This window comes from Maylandia zebra, linkage group LG15 (assembly GCF_041146795.1).
Source record: "Maylandia zebra isolate NMK-2024a linkage group LG15, Mzebra_GT3a, whole genome shotgun sequence".
NCBI classification, from domain to species: Eukaryota; Metazoa; Chordata; class Actinopteri; order Cichliformes; family Cichlidae; genus Maylandia; species Maylandia zebra.
In genome coordinates this window covers 34,962,648-34,981,760 of record NC_135181.1, presented here as the reverse complement: position 1 = coordinate 34,981,760, position 19,113 = coordinate 34,962,648, and the positions used below count along the sequence as shown (strand labels likewise).

The window sequence follows — 19,113 nt, the reverse complement described above, 5'->3', positions numbered from 1 at the left end:
TTGAATGAGCATAAATAAATAAATAAATAAATAAATAAATAAATAAAAGAAAAAACATGGGGTATCAATCGTAAAGTTGACTTTCTGTTTGATTATCATTCGGTGCTGTGTCTTGCTAATGTTGCCCTTATCAGAGCATTTTAAGGCTGAGTAAACTAACTGTGAAATAAGAATCGTTGTTTAAAGCGTTTAGCTGCCCCCTCGGGGCTCATTAGAATTGACGGGTGAGTGGGTGCTGCTGGGTGTAATGTTCCTTTAAAGAGCGCTGCCCCCCGCAGCGTCGTCATTGCGCAGAGCAGTTTGAACCAAAAAGCGGAGTGACCTTCCTCCGCTCTCAGTCTGAGAGGGGCAGCACTGAAGCAATAAGCCGGTCACAGCTCCCGCGGTCCCCCCGCTTTAGCTTCAGAAATGAACAACAACTTAGTCGGAGATGAAGTCGGGTAAGATCGGTTTAACAGAGCCGTGCACGGCATCCATGCGGAACCGTGAATCTGTTTGTGACTTTCTGTTAGAGCGCTGTGTTGTCAAGCTGTCAGTTGACAGCTAACGTTAGCTAGCAGGCTAAGCTAGCCTGAGTAACTTAGCGAAGTCGCTAGCCTGAGGAAAGGCGGCCAAAAAAGTGAAAGTAGTCTTCAGAGTAGCTCAGCCTTTGGTGCCACAGCTCATGGAGAAATTTACCATGTTTGTGTGAAGTGCTACCACTTGTCAGACGAGTACACGGAATTGTAGTTAGTTATTTCTGTGTTGTTTTCGGTTAGCTCCAAGCAACTGAGCTAGTTGAGCTAACGCTTGCCAGCGAAGCGAAAGTCTCCGTTCCTGACTTCGTCGGTGCGAGGACATTTAGCGGGCACTGCTGGAGGATGGAGCATCCTCGTGTGTAGCCAGTCTTCACTTTTCCCACGGTCGTTACAATTGTCATTTGTGTGTTTCAGCAGTGATCCGAGGCACACATTAACGAACTCGCTAGCGCATTTGACAGAAGTACCGTTTGAACTGCCGCTAAACTTCCAGTTATGCAGGCATCATCCGAGTTCACTGGTCCGCATGCGGAGAGCCGAGCAACCGCTCGTTGCTCCGCTCATAGATGGAAATACGGATCTCAGCGTTGAAAGGTGATAGACACGGGCTGTCGTGGTTTCGGAACTCAGTTTGTGTTAGCCTGCTAGACGCCAGGGCTCTGTCCCGGGTAACTTACGTGGCAGGAGGTTTATAAAAAGCCCTTTATTGTCGAGGCCATTGCCTTGAATGTTAGAAGACCAAAGTGACATCCATAGCAAGGACTAGACCTCAACATGAGTCACACTAAACACGGACATTTTAACTGTAGCTGTACTGTGGATATAACCAGATGCTGCATTGGTAGCAGGCTTGCCTGATGTTGTGTAATAGCTGTGTTCCTGGCTGTTTAATCAGCTGTGCTTTCAGCCTGTGCAGGAGAGCTTTCATTTTTTTTAAATCATGCCTTTCATATGTGACTCTGTCCTGACGATTTCCAGATTATCATTTAGTCTGGCTCAAAGTGATGATCAGTGCTCACTTAATGGTCACATCTCCTTTCAGGAAACTTTTTGTGGGTGGATTGGACTGGAGTACCACACAAGGTATGTCACACGGTTTCACCCATGAAGGCTTATTTATATAATTCAACCCTTTCTGCATTGCACTGTTCACGCTGCCTGGTTGTGTATCAGAAATTAGTTGTGAATGTAGCATATAGATCAGATCAGGTCAGGTCAAGTCAGTAGCAATACAGAGATGATTTCCAGAGATAATAATGAAATAAAATCTTGCTTTAATATCAGTATTATGATGATATACTGACAGTGACTAATGGGGCTTGCATTTAATTGATAACCTGTCACTGAGTCATGTGAAGACCTGTAGAGAAGTAGTTTCTCTTGAGGTTTCAGTAAATTTATCCTTATGATTGCTAAGAGTATGTAGTTAATATTAATTACACATTTTTGACCCTTTAATGTCAAACCCTTCAAAACTCAATATCATGTAATTTTTATCTAATGAGCACCTGAAAGCGAGGTTTTGTAAAACATAACCTGCCAAGGTGGAATTGCTCATTCCTGTTTGTTATTATGAGCACTGTTTTGTTGTGTACCAAAGCATGTGTATCATTTTAATTAGTCCTTAGCCTTGAGTATCTAGAAGCAGACTATGTAACACTCACAGTAACCGTAATTACAGATAATAACAAGTTTTGCATGATATTATTGGTGTAGTGACTTTGTAATATGCATAGACTTGACAGCATACTAGGAACGTATAGTTAGTAGCAGCATTTATTAGATATTAAATCATGTCATTGAAATCTCCGTGGTCATTAATGTGCTTTGTCTGTTATAAAGAACAGGAATATAAAAAGTAGGCATAGTAACGCCTCACGCTTTACTATGATTTCATTCAAACTGTCATTTATGAGCCTTTAATTTTCATATTTCCAAGCAGATAGTGTAAGTGTCCCTGATGGTTTGCTTGTAGCAAGTGTCTCTCGGTATTATTGAATTTTTTGATATGCTGTAGTGACTTTTGATGTGCTTTTCACATCGCAATATAACTGATATATCCACGTGTGTATATATATATGAACGTCTCTGTTGGGTGTGTGTTTACACTGTCCTCTCATTCAGTCCGAGCCGGAGATTGTCTTGCTTGTTGAAAGCCCTGCACTGTCTCATGCTAGATTGGCCATTGTGTAACATTGCACGGGTGCTTGTCTGTGCTACCAGCACTGAACCACAGGGCTACGTAACTCTGAGCTTGTTTCTACGGTGATGCCTCAGGGCTTCTCAGCAATGAGAAAAAGCAATTACGGTAATGCTCTCCAATGTGACTCCTCATTTGTTCAAACTTGCACGCCTTGCTTGTCCTGCCTCCGTGGGCGTGTGCGGGCCTTACATTTGTTGGTTGTATATTTAGTGCAATGCAAGATGACAGTGGGTCAATGCTTCATTTGCTCTTGAGGAGTTTTAGTGTGTCACTTACTGTAACATTATGTTTTCGCATGGATAGCACAATACCAGATATTCTTCCATAACAATAAAGGTTCCTTAATACCTTTTGGTGTTGCCAGTATAATCCACAGAAAAATAATTTTTTCTCTCAGGTTTTGGTCCAAGTTGGAGTGTCACAGATATTTTTATGGTGTCCTTCAGCATAAAGAAGTCATCTAGTATTTAAACAATGACTGCACTTCCTTCTCTTCATGAGGAAAATTGCTGTGGCTCAATGCTTTTGCTTTGTTATCTTCTCTTCTCTTCTCAGAGACACTGAGAAACTACTTCTCACAGTATGGGGAAGTAGTAGATTGTGTCATCATGAAGGACAAAACTACAAATCAGTCGCGAGGCTTCGGCTTTGTTAAGTTCAAAGACCCCAATTGTGTACGGACAGTGCTGGAGACAAAGCCACATAATCTCGATGGAAGAAATGTAAGTATTTTAACAACAGAAGAGCAGATGGTTGAATCAAACGCAGTAATCTGCCGGCGCTTTCTGTGAGAAAACTGAGAAAAAAACCTTCATATTGTATTTCATCATCCACCAGTTAGAAGTTATTTAAGGGAGAGGACAGGTTTTCTTTAGGCCATACATGCCTGGAACCATTAGTACAGATGATGCACTTTGGAAAGACTGACATTAGTTTGCCCGACAAGATTTACCTGTTTAAATGAGTGAAATTGAAATAGGGATGGGTTTCTCCCACGTGCATCAAATCAGTTTCATTCACGTGAGATTTTTCTTGGTTTGCTGTGCTGATAGAAACAGTGCGGGGGGTGAGGAACATTTGAAGGTGCCTTTATTTTAGGCTAATGGAAAACTCTCTCTGTTGTTAGATTGACCCGAAGCCATGTACTCCCAGAGGAATGCAGCCTGAAAAGTCTCGAACCAAGGAGGGCTGGGTAAGAGGAATCTGATTTCTTCTGGGGATGCTAGGCTAGCTGTTTCTACTGGAATAAACCTGGAATAGACCCCAGCCTCTCCGTCCCCTCCTCTTCTGGAGGTTAGGCTATAGCTTGTTTTAATGAGGCGACCTTGAGCTTTTAAGTGTAAATTATATATTTTTTTTCTTTAAAGTATAATAATTTTCTTTTTTCCCCCCATCGTGACAAAAACACAGCCTTTATTACTTTGAGGTCTGGATAACTCACAGAAACATTAAACAATCTGTGACTTCTGTCAGCTTCGATCTCTTACTGCAGGGACTGCAGCAATATCAGCCACTCTCTGGTACAGCTTCCACTTATTTGAAATTGAAGTATAGAATTGTGACATTTTAAAATGTTCCTGTATAACGACACTAAATTAAAATACAGCTGCATGATTGCATTAACTTTTTTTTTTTCTAGCCGTCTTATCTGAAATGTGATGTTCTTGTAATTGCCCTCACACATCGAGGTATTATTAAGGAGGGTTTGAACATGAGTTGGCTAATGTGGTGCATCGCTCTCAGCAACAAATTTTCTGAAAGGCAGAAATCTCCGCTCTTGCTCGGATAATTTGTGGGTCGATCAACGATGCTTATCAAACCCCTGCAGACCTATTATAGCCATTTTGTCCCTTTGGGCAGCGGGGACTTTAGTTTTGCTGTCAATATAACGTTTTCATAAGTTGCTTATTTGGCTGTAAGCAGACTGTATGTCAGAAGCTTTTAGAAATGCGGCTCTTTGCTTGCTGCTGCTGCTGGAGCCCCTTTCACTGGCTTTAAGTCATGCAGCTGGTACTGAATGTTTTACTAAGTAAACACAAGATGTAATTGTTAGAAATCATTGTTGTAAACAGCCTCTAGCCCTTACGGCATGAGTGCAGTGTACAGCAACGGCGAAACGCTTAGTGGTTGAGAATAAGTGGAAGAAGCCGTGTTCTCTGATCTGTGGAGACTAGTCTTTGCATTGACATGACATGTTAAGAATTATACCCCAGGGCAAGAGGAGAACCTAATTTCTTCTGCACTGTCTGAATAGATGATGGCTAACTGGCCCCTTCCCAGAGTGATCCTGTAAGAGACATTGAAATCCATACACTCCCTGTTTTTTTTCAGAAGGGCAGCAAAGCTGATAGCAATAAATCAAAGAAGATATTTGTAGGTGGAATCCCCCATAACTGCGGCGAGCCTGAACTCAGGGACTATTTCAATAGATTCGGAGTGGTGAGTATTGCCAAGTGCATAATACAAGTCAGTTCATTATTGTCATTAAGAGTGCTTGAATGGATGTGACATTGAACAGGGTCAGTACTACAGCATAAAAATATATGGGGCGAGATGCGATAGGACGATTCATTATTTTTCCAAACTGAGCAAGAGTATTTAACTGGAATAAGAACGGACCCTTACCAGATTTCTAAAGCTGAGCCACTGTTTCCCTTTGTCCCATTCAAGGTCACAGAGGTGGTAATGATCTATGATGCGGAGAAGCAGAGGCCCCGAGGTAAAAGCTGATCCTGTCCTTTCCCTCCCCTCTCCATACCTTACCATATTAAATCTAATGACAAACTATTCTGCCCCCCCCCCCCCCCCCAAAAAAAAAAAAAAAAAAATCCCATTCAGCCCCAGCGATCTCGTTTAGCTAATGCACTGGAACGGGAATTTTGTTCATGGTAAATACAAGCATTAACTGGAACCCATACTAGGTTACTACAGTCAATATCAACCAGTTTTTATTATTGCTGTGGAAAAAAACACTGCCCGCTGAGGCTGCATTAAATTCCTCAAGATAAATGAAGGCAATAATTGTGCATTCGTATATGTATTTTTATAACACAATAACGCAAAACTTTAGCTCAACCTGTGTTGTACATTATCACAGTGGGAATATGTGAATTTTGCATAGGTTGTCTAGCAAACTGGTGTCATAAGAGCAAATTAACTGGCTATCATGAGCGTAACTAGTTCATTAGCATTTAGTGTAAGTGATGGCTTCACTTTTTCAAGTATGTAAACAATAGTTGGGTAAAATGAAGAAGTAAAATTAGGAAACTACTTTTTGGTGTAATTTTTCCTCTTGCTCGTATTCACTTCACTTTCAGTGTGAGAGATGGAAGCAAAGTCCACAGTCCTTGTTTATTTGGAGCTAACTTGAGTCTAAAAAAGTCAAACAAAGTTGGTATCTTTCAAAATCTGACACTGCAGTGACCTTTAAACTGGAACCGCTTAAGCAGAGATCTCTTCATAGTGAGTGTAACTAGGAGGACTAAAGACACTTAAGAACTGCTGAATATTTCAGTTTTTAAAAAAGAAAAACAAATACACCTTAAAACAAATATTGACACTAGATTTTTACGTATCAAACGTTTTGTTTGTTTTGTGGCTGTCGCTGTCCATAACCAATCAAATGTAACGTGATATTTAATTACCAGTTAACCTCCCCAGCATTATTTGGCCTTCAAAATGACATTGAAAAAATATGTTGTGCAGTTTTAATACAGCTTAGTCAAAATATTCCATTCCTAGTGCATTTTGTCATTTTCTTTACAAATAGCTGAAATAAAAGGTATAAAAACATATTCTTAAAAAAAGAAGAAGAAAACAACGCATACTAAGGATGCAAATTTGTCTTGAAAACCACAATTAATCACCATGAAGTAAAATGACTTATTTTATCTTTTTTATTTACTAAAACTGTTTCCACTAGTTATTAAAAATGATCTCGGAAACAAGCTAAGACTAACTAACTGAAAAAGAGACATTTTGCAGGAAAAATAGGTGCTCAAAAAAACACAGTACTTAATCACACTGTGCAACTGGCGTATTGAGAACACTTTGAGCGTGTGAAGGGGGGGTTTGTCCTTCAAAGAGGCTGGTTGCAGCCTGTTGTCTTGAGAACAATGGAATCATTTTAAACCCTTTTATTTTCCTTGGACTCCTCAAAACTTTCAGAGACCTAATTTTGAACTTCAGAAAGGACCTTTTATGTTTACCCACTTAAGTCATAAATGTATCATGAGTGTGTGACATGTGTCGACACTTTTAGCACGGATGGCCTCGCTGGGAATCAGACCCGTGCCACCGGACGCGATGGTGTCAGGCCCTGCCCACCGAGTTACAGTCACAGCTGCTTCATCTGCATTTGTCCTACATAGAAACGATGAAGCGGTCACTGATCCACAACACGCACCCCGCCTCTCCCTTCAGAACCCACTCTCTGTTCACTCTCTGTTGGGGAAAAACCCAGAATAGTTTGCCATTGGATTTTAACATGATCTATTGCACAAGTAACAACCATTACATAATCTTTAATAGTGTAAACCTTCTTTTACTAAAACCGTTAGATGCTGATCATTGGAATAAGTTTTCTTTACCTTTATTTAGAAGTAACTGATACTTGTATCTTAAATGGCATAGTATGTGTTTTCCCATACGTAGAAAGTTAAGTATTTTTGTAAGTAAGCCCTTTCTATTTTTTCTTTCTTCTGTCCCCCTTCTTCTTGTGAATGGTTTGAATGTGATTAACGGTGTCTCTTAAGATTTGTCTTTTCTCCTTTAGGTTACTGTGTATTGATGGGTAGCACAGAGGTACAGGCCAAACGTAAATGCAGCCAATTTATTTTATTTTATCCGTTTGTTTTATTTTTTTTCTTTTTAACTTGGTAAAAAATGAGGTGTACACAAAGCTGCATCTATGCTTGCCTGGACTTGACTGATGATTTCACTCTATTAAGCTTAAGAGCAATTTAAGGAAAGTCCTGTCGCAACAGTGTCTCACGGTTGTGATCACATGATGCTGCAGCATAATTATTATAAATAATAACCTTTTTCCCTACATATAATGAATTTTAGATGTAAAGATTTATATATATATAAGATGTAACACAGACTCTGTGTGGACCAATCTTGCTTAATTGTGACCCCAAAAGGTCAATATTGCCTTGGGGAAAAAAGTCTAACTAATTACAACTTCAGTAATAATTTATCATTAAATATTTTCAATAATACAAATTTGTAATATAAAGTTTACTCTGATAAAAAATACTTGATTTCAGTAAATTTGTGTCATTTCTGCATTAAAAATACTTAAACTGTCACTTGAATATAACAAATCTTGGTAATTAGTAAGCCAATAATTTGAAAATGTCAAATTATGTTCTAGTTCTCCATCCAGATGGTCTGTAGTTTGTTAGCTGATATTTTAGGCTGGGTAAAATCCTTACCAATGACACCATATGTCAAAATCTTTAATGGGCCAACTTGGTTTTACATTTAGGTCGGGGAACGGGTCATCGACAGGTGTTAATAATAGCAGTAGATCACGAGTCTTGGGAATGTTTGGCAGGGTACTAGAGGTCTCTGAAAATCTCAGTTGTCTTGTAGGACATTTAATTGGATTCAGGTTAGGTCCCCAAGTAGAGATGCACACCCAACCCAATTCTGCCACAGCGGAAAGTTAATCAGATTGAAAGTAGATCACTGCAGCACGCAGCAGCTTGTTGGCTCTGCAGGGTTTTGCCTCAGATCATCAGATGAAATAATTTCCCGAACAGCCGGCGTGGTCAAAAAGTTGTCGAACTTGTTGATGCACTTTGTGTATTCCCTTGATGAAACAAAACACACCCTGCTCATCAGTGCGGACGATCAGTTGTGGCCTATATCTTTGTGTTACCGTTGTGAGCAATATTTTAATTGTCCATTTTAGGCTTATCCTGGCTGACTCAAAAGTAAAATACTGAATTTGGGAAAGCTTGGAGAAAGCTTTAGGCATTCTACAGTTTGTGTTTCTCCATATTTTTTGTGATGCATTAACAATGGCTGTTGCGAGTGTGTGCTCCACAGCAATATACCACGGGACAGATCAAGGTGGGGTTTGGATGAAACAGCATGAAGTAATTAATTGTAATATTGGCTCAATTGGAATTCATCAGCTACACGTTTGACCTTTTTATGTGACATTTCACTTTAAATCAAACCTGTCACCCTTCATGTTTAACATTTAAGCACTCCATTATTAATCTTCACCAAAAGTTTCTCTGCACAGTAAAGTTTCCTTTAATTCCCCAGGCGTTAGTCTTGGATTTGTATTGTCTGCGACGTCATCCGAACCCCAGGAGCCTCTTGCTCAGTCTTGACGGATCCTCACTCTGCTGAAGCCCAATACTGTTCTTCATCTTGTGTTGTCACAACCCCCCTGCTACCTTGATTCACTCTTGGTCGTTGGCTAGGTTTTGGATTTATTACTTTCGAGGCCGAACAATCAGTGGACCAGGCTGTCAACATGCATTTTCACGACATCATGGGCAAAAAAGTGTGTAGTTGTAGTTTTATTTTACCCTTAAGATCAAACTGAGGCTTGGGCGACAGAGCAGGAACTGTACTGTGATGCTGCTTTATTGCTCAGAGCTAATTTTCTAGTGGCTTCCTATTTGTGAACGCAGCATCATACGGCTCAAAATTAAGTGTCTAATATCTTAAATTGATGTACGTAATATTTTTTTCATCACATTACATGCCTATCTCCCACTTATGCTTTCATAGTTTCTAAAAGCCCTCATCCTTCTCTTGCTGCTATTACAGTTTAAATTGTCGCCCAAGGCTTTGTTTAAACTGACCACTCCTTTAGGATGTCTAAACAAGTTAAATTGTATTCTACGAATTTCAATTACAGTAATTTTCTGGCTCTTGATGTGCTAAAATGGAAACCAAATGAATGAAATGCAAGGCTTTAAATCCAGCAGTCTTCTTGAGATTTTAACTCACCTAAAGGATTGGTCGAGTCACTTCTATTTTTGTTTCTTTTTTTCTTTGTTGTTTTCTTTTCTAATGTTTTGTTGGCAGGTCACTTACACGTCAACATGTTTTATTTTCTTTGTTTTTCTTTTTGAAAAGTTAAAGAAAAGCTCAACTCAGTGACCTCAGTTGAAGAATCTCCATACTGTGTCTGTCAATTCTTTAAATCTACCAAATGAAAGTCTGCCACTTCACAGTGTTTGCTTTAACTCGGCGCGTGAAGCAGATGGATGAGGTTTAGTGTACAGAGTCAGTTCAGATAGTGTCAGGTAGGCCGTCCGTCCGGTAAAGTAACAGTAAGTCTACTGTGTTGTAATATTTAAGCACAGCTCTTAACCCGCTGCCACACCTCTGATTGTACCATTGTACGGACAATCCAGCTGACACCTCACCTGAGTTACAACCAAACAAAAAGACATTGACTTGGGTTAAAATGGGACTTTATCCGCTCCCTAGGAAAACCACCCCGGAGAGGCAGTAAATGAAGACAGCCTCCTCCTTGCCCTCCATGCAAATAGTAATGAGTTGTGGGCATGAGAAAATGATCGCAGTACAGTTACATCCACTTATGCATATCCTGTTACTGCACATGTGGTTTTAGTGTTTCAAGGTCAGTCCATAGTAGCTGACACGTTGAAGATCTTTCGTAACGTATGTTAAAATGATTTTGGAGAGACACACCTCTCTGTGTCTCCCTTCTTAGATGTTTTTCTCTGTCAAACTTGACTTGGAATAAGTACTCGAGGGAGAACGAACAGTGACAAGATGGCTGTAAAACGAACCGATCGCCACTCTGAATTGGATGTGACATTCAATAAAGACCTCAACTGGAGTCCTCAGTCCAAACCACAAATTAAATGATATTATTAACTACCAGTTAATTTTCTCCAGAAAATACCTAAGGCCAGGAAATTTGAAAGCTTCCCTGAAATGGATTTTATTATTTGCCAATTTAGAACGGCAACAGATTTTCATTCAGATGTCACTGATTATTACATGAAAAAGATGAGCTGAATCCAATTTTGCCAGCCCGACCTGTATACTCTCTGCTGGTACCCGCTCCCCTTGACTTTGCCCTCATTTCTTGTAGGATTGGGGGCTCAACTTAATCCATTGTTCTTGACTTGACATTACCTTACGCTGGGACTTGAGGGAGGCTGGGAGATATGAGTTACAAAATTAGAAATTGGAGCACATCAAACTGTGGAACAAATCCCAATTCTGCTGTTGGGGACTGTACAGAAGTCACGGTATCCATCACTCGTAGCTGAGATGCCCAAGGGAGAAAGTGCTCAGGTAACCGGCGGCGAGGCCACTCCCGGAAACATGTGCATGTAATTAGGTCGACAGAGAAGGAAGAGGGGAGGCTGGGGAAGGTGGTAACACCTTAAAGCAGGGAGGAATTTGCAATTCGTTTTCCTCCCGCAAGGTGACCCCAATAACTCAACCTCTCAGTCTATTTATGGTTGGCTCCCCCTTAGTCTCAGCCTGTTTCTTTGCTCTGGTTAAGTGCTGGCAGCTTTGCCTAGTTATAGACAGCGAAGTTTTGTTATTGGGTCAACACATTCGTACTTGACTCAAGGTCACCCAATTTTTTTTATATATATTTATATATAATTAAAATTAAATCAAATGTGGCATTTAATTAACATCGTCTTTATCAAAAATGAAGAAACAACTTGTCAAATTTATGGACAATTGTTGGGATCCAGTTTGAAAACTGTTTTCTCACTTTTGACACAGTATGAAGATTCAGATTTAGATTGAATAAAAAAAAAAAAGACTGTTCATTTGTAGTTTCTGCATGTTTACCTTATATTCTGTTAGAGCTGAGATACCGATCTACATCCATTCCCCCTTAAAACTTATACCAAAACAAAATACAAATGAAATTCTCTGTAAGCGTTAGCTGGAGAAAGGTAAGTCATGACCTTCCATTAGATGTCTTTATCTTTTATATAGGGTAGTTAATGACAAAGAAAAAGACAGACATCTATGTTTCTCAGGTACCTTTCAGATCTTGGATCATTGATTGGCTCTTTGATTTTCTTTTTTCTTTTTTTTTTCCTGGCCAGTGAAATTCCCGATTAACACAGAGTACCTGAGACACATAGCCATACAGCCCTTCTGGCTACACAGTAATATTAATTTATATATAGCTGGCCCACATAAATTAAATAAACATAAAGTAAAATATTTCAAACTGGCCCAAATTGCTGAGATTAAGTATCAGAGCTAGGACAGGTCTGTCTAGGTGAGGGGCTTCATGGACTTTTTACTGGTGTTGCCAAATGTGCCCTCCTTGTCCTTTGTCCAGGTGGAAGTAAAGAAGGCCGAACCTCGTGACAGCAAAGCTCCTGGCCAGCTTGGCCCTGGCCAGTGGGCGCCCAGGGGCATCTTGAGTGCAGCTAATGGTTGGACAGCACAGCCTGCTCAGGGCTGGCAACAGCCTTATGGGCCACAGGGTGAGTGGGAACAAGTCCCAGAGCAGAGCAAGAGAAGCTCACTGTTCAGAGGAAAATCCAATGTTTAATCCTCTGCTTAAACATTAGGTTTGTATGTATGTGTGACAGTTTGAATACTTAACTGTTATGTGAACATTTTATGTTTTCAGTCTAATCTTTTTTTTTTTTTTCCTTCTCCTTCCTAAAGGAGTGTGGGTGTCAACTACCGGCCAGCCCATAGGTAGGTGTTAGTCCTCCACTTGACAACACAAAAACTGTCTTCTTTTTGTTATTTTTGTGGCTTTCTTGCATGTTGTGTAACTGTTAGACTGCAGATACATGTGTTTTTGCCATGTGATCATGTGCTTATCTCAAAACGCTTGTGTGACAGCACAGGGCTCGCACACGGTGTGGCCCATGGACCGATGACAGTTAACAGTACATGTTATCACTGATTCATAAAGGCTGAGGCTGCTGATAATTTGCTGCTCGAGACAGATGGCAGCATTGAATGGATTCCGGGCCTCCCTCTGCTATTGGTCAGGCTCGGCTTCATATCACCACCTCCGGGTCAACCTGCAGCGCTCGCTGCAGTGTCGACTCTGTGCTCGCTCGCAAGATCCTTCAGTTTCAGATAGTCGTCTGCTTCAGTCTTTAAACAACTTCTCTGTGCACACTTTTAATCAGAGAATCTGTTTGATGCAGTTCATATGTATCCTATTATTGTCAACTGTGCTCAAGTCTCATTAGTCTTTGTTATTCTGTGTTGGGGTAGGCGGGTATGGACCTCCGTTACCAACAGGCCGGGGAACCCCCGCCCAGCCTCCGTCGCCTTTCAACGCATTCCTGGTCACGACCCCGGCAGGTGGCTTTGCTGCACCTCAGGGCTACCCTCAGCAGGGCTACAGCACCGCACCTCAGTTTGGTCAGTCGTACTAACTCAGTCACATTTTACTACTGTTGATTGGTAATGCTGTGTATATAAATAAGTTAATAGTTTGGAGGCCAGTAGACGGTGACTTTTATTTATTTTTAAAGCATTTGAAAAAAACATGTTTAGTGCAGCGTCACTGAAGAAAAGAGAAGAAAATTTGAAACAATGATTTAAGTCATTTTTGTAACAATCACAGTTTATATTTATGAAAGACATATATTGGCCACACAGAGCTTTGGTTCTTATACCCCTTATGTGGTCTAGGTTTAGACTGTTAGACAGTGATATTAGGTGAATAAATGGTAGTTAGTGCCTTGACTAGAAGTGTTTTTTGTGAGGTGGTAATGGTGTCAGAAATCATCCACTTTTTTTCTCCTTTTTTGCACACAAATGGTATAAAATGCTAAAGCAACGCTAGAAAACGTTCTTTGGGGTGAAAAACAAATACAAATCATGATATGTCTTTCCAACAGGTTACAGTTTCGGCACACCACAAGCAGACCAGTATGCTCCACAGGTTCCTCCTCCACCCACGACTCCAGGAACTGCACCGCTGGGCTTTGCACCAGCCACCACACCGACTCAGGATTTGAGCAAAGCTCCCACCGGGCAGCCTGACTTCACTTATAGCCAGTATGGTAAGACGGGCTTTGTGCATAAAGAATGCCGCCTCTTTTCTCTCCCAGTTGATTTTTCTTCACCTCTCGGTCCTGCCCGTCTCCCTGGTTATTTTACTGGGTGCAGCTACAGCCTTTTTAGGTTCATGAGTATTCCCCTTAGACGAGCAGGAGCTTGCTGATGGTACCATTTAGCTTGAACGGCTACACATGCATACATGCTTTCTGCATAAATGAACCCCTCTGGCTCTGCCAAGAAGATCACTGCTGAAGTTTCGCCATACCCAGGAGTCCTCAGCAGTCATTTCAGTTGAGTGTTTCCGGCGGGCCCTGGATTGATAAAAGATTGGTAGGTCTTGGTAGGTTTGAATTAGATCATCCTGCCTTGCGATGTTTGTTTTTCCTGTTTTGTTTTGTTTTTATTTTAAAAGGATTCCAAACTTGGCCTGAACGTGCAAACCATTTGATTTGATTTGGTTCAGGCACTCCTGCTTTTCAGTTAATCCCTTCGACCCTTCCTCCTCTTCCATGTTGATGACTTTGCTGGCTTCTTTTCCCAGACTTGGCACGATTCCCATAGAAGAGCACCAGCATGACAATATTATCTTATGAAACACTGTTTCTGGAATATGCCGTGTCCAATCTGCCAAGCCACCTATCAGATTTTTTTCACCATGTTCATCATTGTTATTGCACTGGAGCTTTGCATGCTTGTCTGCAGAATGTGACCTTTTTCCACTCTGTGTTGTAAATGCATAGAGATATTGGAGTACTGGATTAGTCATTTTTGACTAATGTGTCTGTAGGTTGTACTTTGTGGTTTCTGTCTTTGTGGTCTTTGAACAGTGCTGTCGACCAGTCTAACAAAACCTTTAGATCGTGTCGGACCACAATAAATATTCGTCCTGGATCTCGACTGAGCTCTGAAACTGCTGCCACATTTCAGTCAGCATTCAGTGCCTTGAAAATGAGACAGTTCGCCAATCCACTTTAGTAGAAAACAATGATTTGTAGTTTGTATGATTTTAAGACTGTTAGGGGCCTGAATCACATGTTGTAAATGCACGATGGAGAACCGGCGATCACGCTGAGAGCACAAATGGAGGCCGGAAGTTTTCAGATGTGAAACAAAAGGCCGAGATAAAAACTAACCAGCATCCATGGAAAAGGAGCAGTCTTTGTCTTTGTTCAACACCGAGCCATTCACTTACATAACCACACAGGCAGATAACAGTCAGATGCTCATTCATAGCTTCCATCCAGTTTCTTGGCTGACTGGTGTTATTTTATTTTTTTATTATCATTATTATTATTCTGACTTGGCTTCCAGCTGCTTCCAACTGCTTAATCCCACATCTACAGCAGTCCTGCGATTGCTGCCAGTCATGACAGGTGCCCATCTTGTTCAGTGTTTTGTGCCTGTGCTTATCCTCCATCCAGCTTTTTTGCTTTTACTGTTCAGGCACTTTGTCTGCTTATCAGTTGGTAGAAACAGCAGAGCCTTGCGAAGGTTTTGTGAAATGAGCATAAAACACGGAGCTCAAAAGTGACGCAAGATTTAGATACTGGATAAGTTTGTGTGTAAAACTAGCAAATGGTTAGTTTGGCTTTTATTAAAGTGATGCTTGTCTTAAAAGCAGCAGTTGTCGAAATGCCCTTGAGTGCACTGCCAAGGTGCATTCGATTTCTAAGAGAACTGGGGTTATTCAAGTAACCAAACAAAGAGATGAAAAGTGCACACAGCAGTGACACAAAGACTCCAAGTGGCGTGTTGAAAGATGGGAAACAAGCCTAGAAATGTGTATCATGGTAGACCAATGGTTCTCTTTCTTGTTTCTAGCTGCTTCCTACCTGTATTTTCAGGCTTCTTAGGCTACGTTCACACTGCAGGTCTTAATGCTCAATTCCGATTTTTTGATCAAATCCGATTTTTTTTGTCTGCGTGTTCACACTACAAATAAAATGCGACAGCAAACGCGCTCTAGTGTGAACGCTCAAAGCGGCCCGCATGCGCAAAAGAAGACGTCACACACAACGCGCTCTGTTTAGACCCAGAGCAAACTATATTGTTTGACTGATGGCCCTTAATATAAAGACTTCGGACTTCATGTTTTCCAATTTTTGCTTTAAGTTATTTTGTTATTTACATAATAATGTAGATAACCTAATAATGATCCTTATTGCTGTTTTAGAGGAGCGGTGCTTCAAAGGATAGTTGCAGATTTATGTAAGAATCTGCAGGTTATGCAGTACAAATAAAATGTTCACGTTTCTCCAACGTTGTCTTCCCAGCAGTTTCACCGGATGGCCAGGAAGCGTTCGCGATGTCTTCTCGGGCGCTTCTTTGGCGCTGATAATTGGCGTCTGTCTTGTATGTGAAGGTTCTCAGTCATCCAGGTCATCGTAGTCAAAGGAGCTTGGCGTCTGTGGCGTCTGTTTCGTGTCAGTGACGTAAAAGATGGATTTAATGCGACTTGACCGTTCACACAGCAGTTGCTTTCTGAAACATCGGATATGTATCGGATTCAGTACCACATACGAAAGTGACCCAGATTGGATTTGAAAATATCAGATTTGTGCCGTTCACACTGTCACACCATGATCGGATATGGGTCGCATAGGGTCAAAAAAATCGGATTTGATGCGCTTTCGCCTGCAGTGTGAACGTAGCCTTTCTTGTTTTGGTGGTTTTTTTTGTTGTTGTTTTTTTTTTTAGAACAATGCACATTTCACAAAATTTTGCGAGACCAGGCTGGCATGATAAAGTCAGGTGTGCTAGCAGCTAGCTCACACATGTGTTTTGACTTGTAGGCGAAGCTGAAAAGAAATGCATCGCGGAGCATAGTGCAGACCCATTAAATAAGTATAAATGTACAGCTCTGTTAGCTCAGTAAGAGGGGGAACTATGTAAAGTAGTCGGCCAGCCGTATGTGGGTTCAGTCAACCTGGTCTCCTCATCTCCCTGATAGGCTTGGGTAACTACCCTCAGGACCCCTCTGCCTACGGACCAACGCGTCCTTCTCACAGTTATGGTCAGGATGAGCAGGGAGGATATAGTTCAGGTAGGTGCCAGCATCGTCTTCTCCAACCACAAAAGCAGCATTTGTTCAGTAATACAGTATTTAGAGCTGCAACTTGGTTCTGTGCCTCTTTTCTTTTGCTCTGTGTTGAGTATTTTGCATGTACATTTTGCATGTACATACAAATTACTATGTGTATTCTTGTATAGTAAAATCAAGCTATTGCAAGCCCCAAAGCTGAGTGGATTTGAAAGAAATTTAAATTTGGCAAGCTTAGCCGTAGGCCTGCCATTTCCCTCAGCAGCTGTAGCTTTACTATACCAAGACTGACCACATCCTCCTTTTTTGTTCACTTTCTCAGTCTGCATTGCTTTGCTGGTTGTTAAAGGATGATCTAATTGTCAGAAAATGTGTTCATGGTTCAGTTATCTCTATGCATCAGCAGTCCATTCAACCATTGTTTCTTTTCCCCATGTACTGTCTCCACATTTTAGCTAAAGGGGTGAGAAAGGAAAGAAGATTTAAAGAAGGCCACGAAACCAGTAAATTTCAATTTCTCTCAGATTGTTCTGTCTCACGGTCCTGTTGGGATCACTCCTCGTTTTAGTTCTTTTCCTATGAAATTTTGTTGTATTTTCCAATTTTCACCATTTTCTTTCTCTCTTTTCAATTCAGTTATTCAGAACTATCTCTGAAATGCTTTGTTTTCTGTTTGTTTGGGGTTTTTTTTGGTGACACATTGATACCTTCACTCTTTTGTTGACTGGCTTTTACCAGGGTTGGAAAATAATCAGTCGCCATGAGCAGGTTTCAGCAGTGTGAGCAGTGCTTCTGTTTTTTGATAAGATTGGTTTCCTTCCCTGGGAGTCACTGTGGTTCCCTCGTGTGTTTGCAGGGAGATGGTGCCACCGCGTGCGTGTGCGTACGCGAGAGTGTGTGTGTAGGAGAACATCCTAAGTGTCTCAAACAATGTTTTCCTCAATGAAGCCATTTAAAAATGTCCCTTAAATTCAACTGAAATTTTCCTTTTACTGTTTGTTTGAACGCACACAGGTTTTGACATAAAAAGGCTCATTGAAGGATTACACAACTAGTTGGAAAAATCCACCATGAAACACTGAGAAAACTTAAATTTACTGTCAAGCAGTGCTTACTCTGTTTCTAAACCCCTGTTGTTGCTTGGTTAGAGCTGCACAAAACTGCTTCAAAGCTGCAAATGTAGCACCTGCACCAAGCAACACGCACAGCAGTGTGTCCTGTAATATTTGGAATATGGGAGCAGTGTGAGTACAATAAGAAGCAGTTGGTGTTAGATTTTTCCTTAAAGTACAAACTGTGAATATTTTACATTAAATTTATTCAGTAAAAGGATTTAAGGCATTAGCCTTCTATCGAAACACCATCCGGTGAACCTGACATTAACGTCACCCCCTCTGTCCTGTCTGCACCTGTCCTGTGTGTTGTTCACCTCAGGGTACGGTCAGGACCTGACAGCCTTCGGCCACAGCTTCGCAGACCCCAGCCAGCCGACAGCCTCGTATGGTGCACCGACAGCACAGCCCGCCGCTGCTCCCCAGCCTGCCGCCAGCGCATTCGGCAGAGGGCAGAACCACAACGTACAGGGCTTCCACCCGTATCGACGCTGACCACCACCACCATCACCCCTTCCCAGGCAGGACCGCTGTGTAAAGTTCAAAAATAAACAAAAAATAAGAAGTCAGGGAAATCTGTGTTCTTGCTAAAATGCAAAACTGGAGTTCTGGATGTTCTTTAGGAATGTTGAATGCACACAGTTTGTGAAACAGGGATTCCAGTAAATTTAAAAGGGTATTTTTTGTCTTTTTTTAAAATTATTTTATTTTATTTTTTCGTTTTGCATAAATTAAAAAAAACATTCAGCAGAAAGAAGCTTTTATTCCCCACCCCCAACCCATGTTTTATAGTAGAAATAAACTACTTTGCAATAATTTTGTCTGGTCAAACACTAGCACAGAGACTATATGTAAAGAGACTTGCCTAGGAATATGTATATTTATGGTGGACACAAATGAAAACAGGGTCTCAAGTTTCCTCAGCTTTAAATTATAGGGAAAATGTTTTTATTTTTCATTTGGTGAATTTTGTTTACTTTCTGAGCCTTTAAAGTTTGTTTAAAATGGAGATTATGAATATATATATTATACACAAACTGTGCAATTTTTTAAAAAGGAAAAAAAATTTTGTACTATAAATGTACACTTTGCTTGTTTTTTTATTTAAAGATGTAGACTTCCCTCAGGTGGCTGTTTTGGGTGCATTTTTGCACTTATGCAAAAAGTAAAGATGAAAAATTATTACAAAAATAAACGTTTTAAGGATAAAATCATTCT

At 40.8% G+C, this 19,113-nt stretch overlaps 1 protein-coding gene across 8 annotated transcripts; it reads left to right on the top strand.

Moving 5' to 3' along the window:
* The first annotated feature begins 256 nt into the window (after positions 1 to 256).
* Positions 257 to 19,111, top strand: dazap1 (DAZ associated protein 1). Of its 8 annotated transcripts, none has more exons than XM_024805169.2 (14): positions 257 to 440; positions 1,561 to 1,601; positions 3,277 to 3,443; positions 3,848 to 3,913; positions 5,053 to 5,160; positions 5,392 to 5,440; positions 9,165 to 9,247; positions 12,047 to 12,194; positions 12,382 to 12,414; positions 12,949 to 13,098; positions 13,581 to 13,745; positions 16,694 to 16,786; positions 17,239 to 17,286; positions 18,218 to 19,111. In XM_024805169.2, the coding sequence occupies exons 1-14, from the start codon at positions 409 to 411 to the stop codon at positions 18,388 to 18,390; spliced, it is 1,356 nt and encodes a 451-aa protein (XP_024660937.1). In that variant the 5' UTR covers positions 257 to 408; the 3' UTR covers positions 18,391 to 19,111. The 8 variants fall into 8 exon arrangements, with proteins under 8 accessions (XP_024660937.1, XP_024660939.1, XP_024660940.1 ...); XM_076874340.1 differs by lacking the exon at positions 257 to 440 and adding an exon at positions 917 to 1,112 and having other exon boundaries at positions 5,056 to 5,160; XM_076874339.1 differs by lacking the exon at positions 257 to 440 and adding an exon at positions 926 to 1,112.
* Positions 19,112 to 19,113: the final 2 nt, after the last annotated feature.

What these genes read in the sequence shown, in the direction of transcription:
- dazap1 (XM_076874339.1), top strand. Translation starts at nt 1,045, where the DNA reads ATGCGGAGAGCCGAGCAACCGCTCGTTGCTCCGCTCATAGATGGAAAT. An exon ending in CAGCACCGCACCTCAGTTTG is followed by an intron (nt 13,099 to 13,580) that starts GTCAGTCGTACT and finishes TCTTTCCAACAG; the next exon opens with GTTACAGTTTCGGCACACCA. An exon ending in TAAAGAAGGCCACGAAACCA is followed by an intron (nt 17,287 to 18,217) that starts GTAAATTTCAAT and finishes TGTTCACCTCAG; the next exon opens with GGTACGGTCAGGACCTGACA.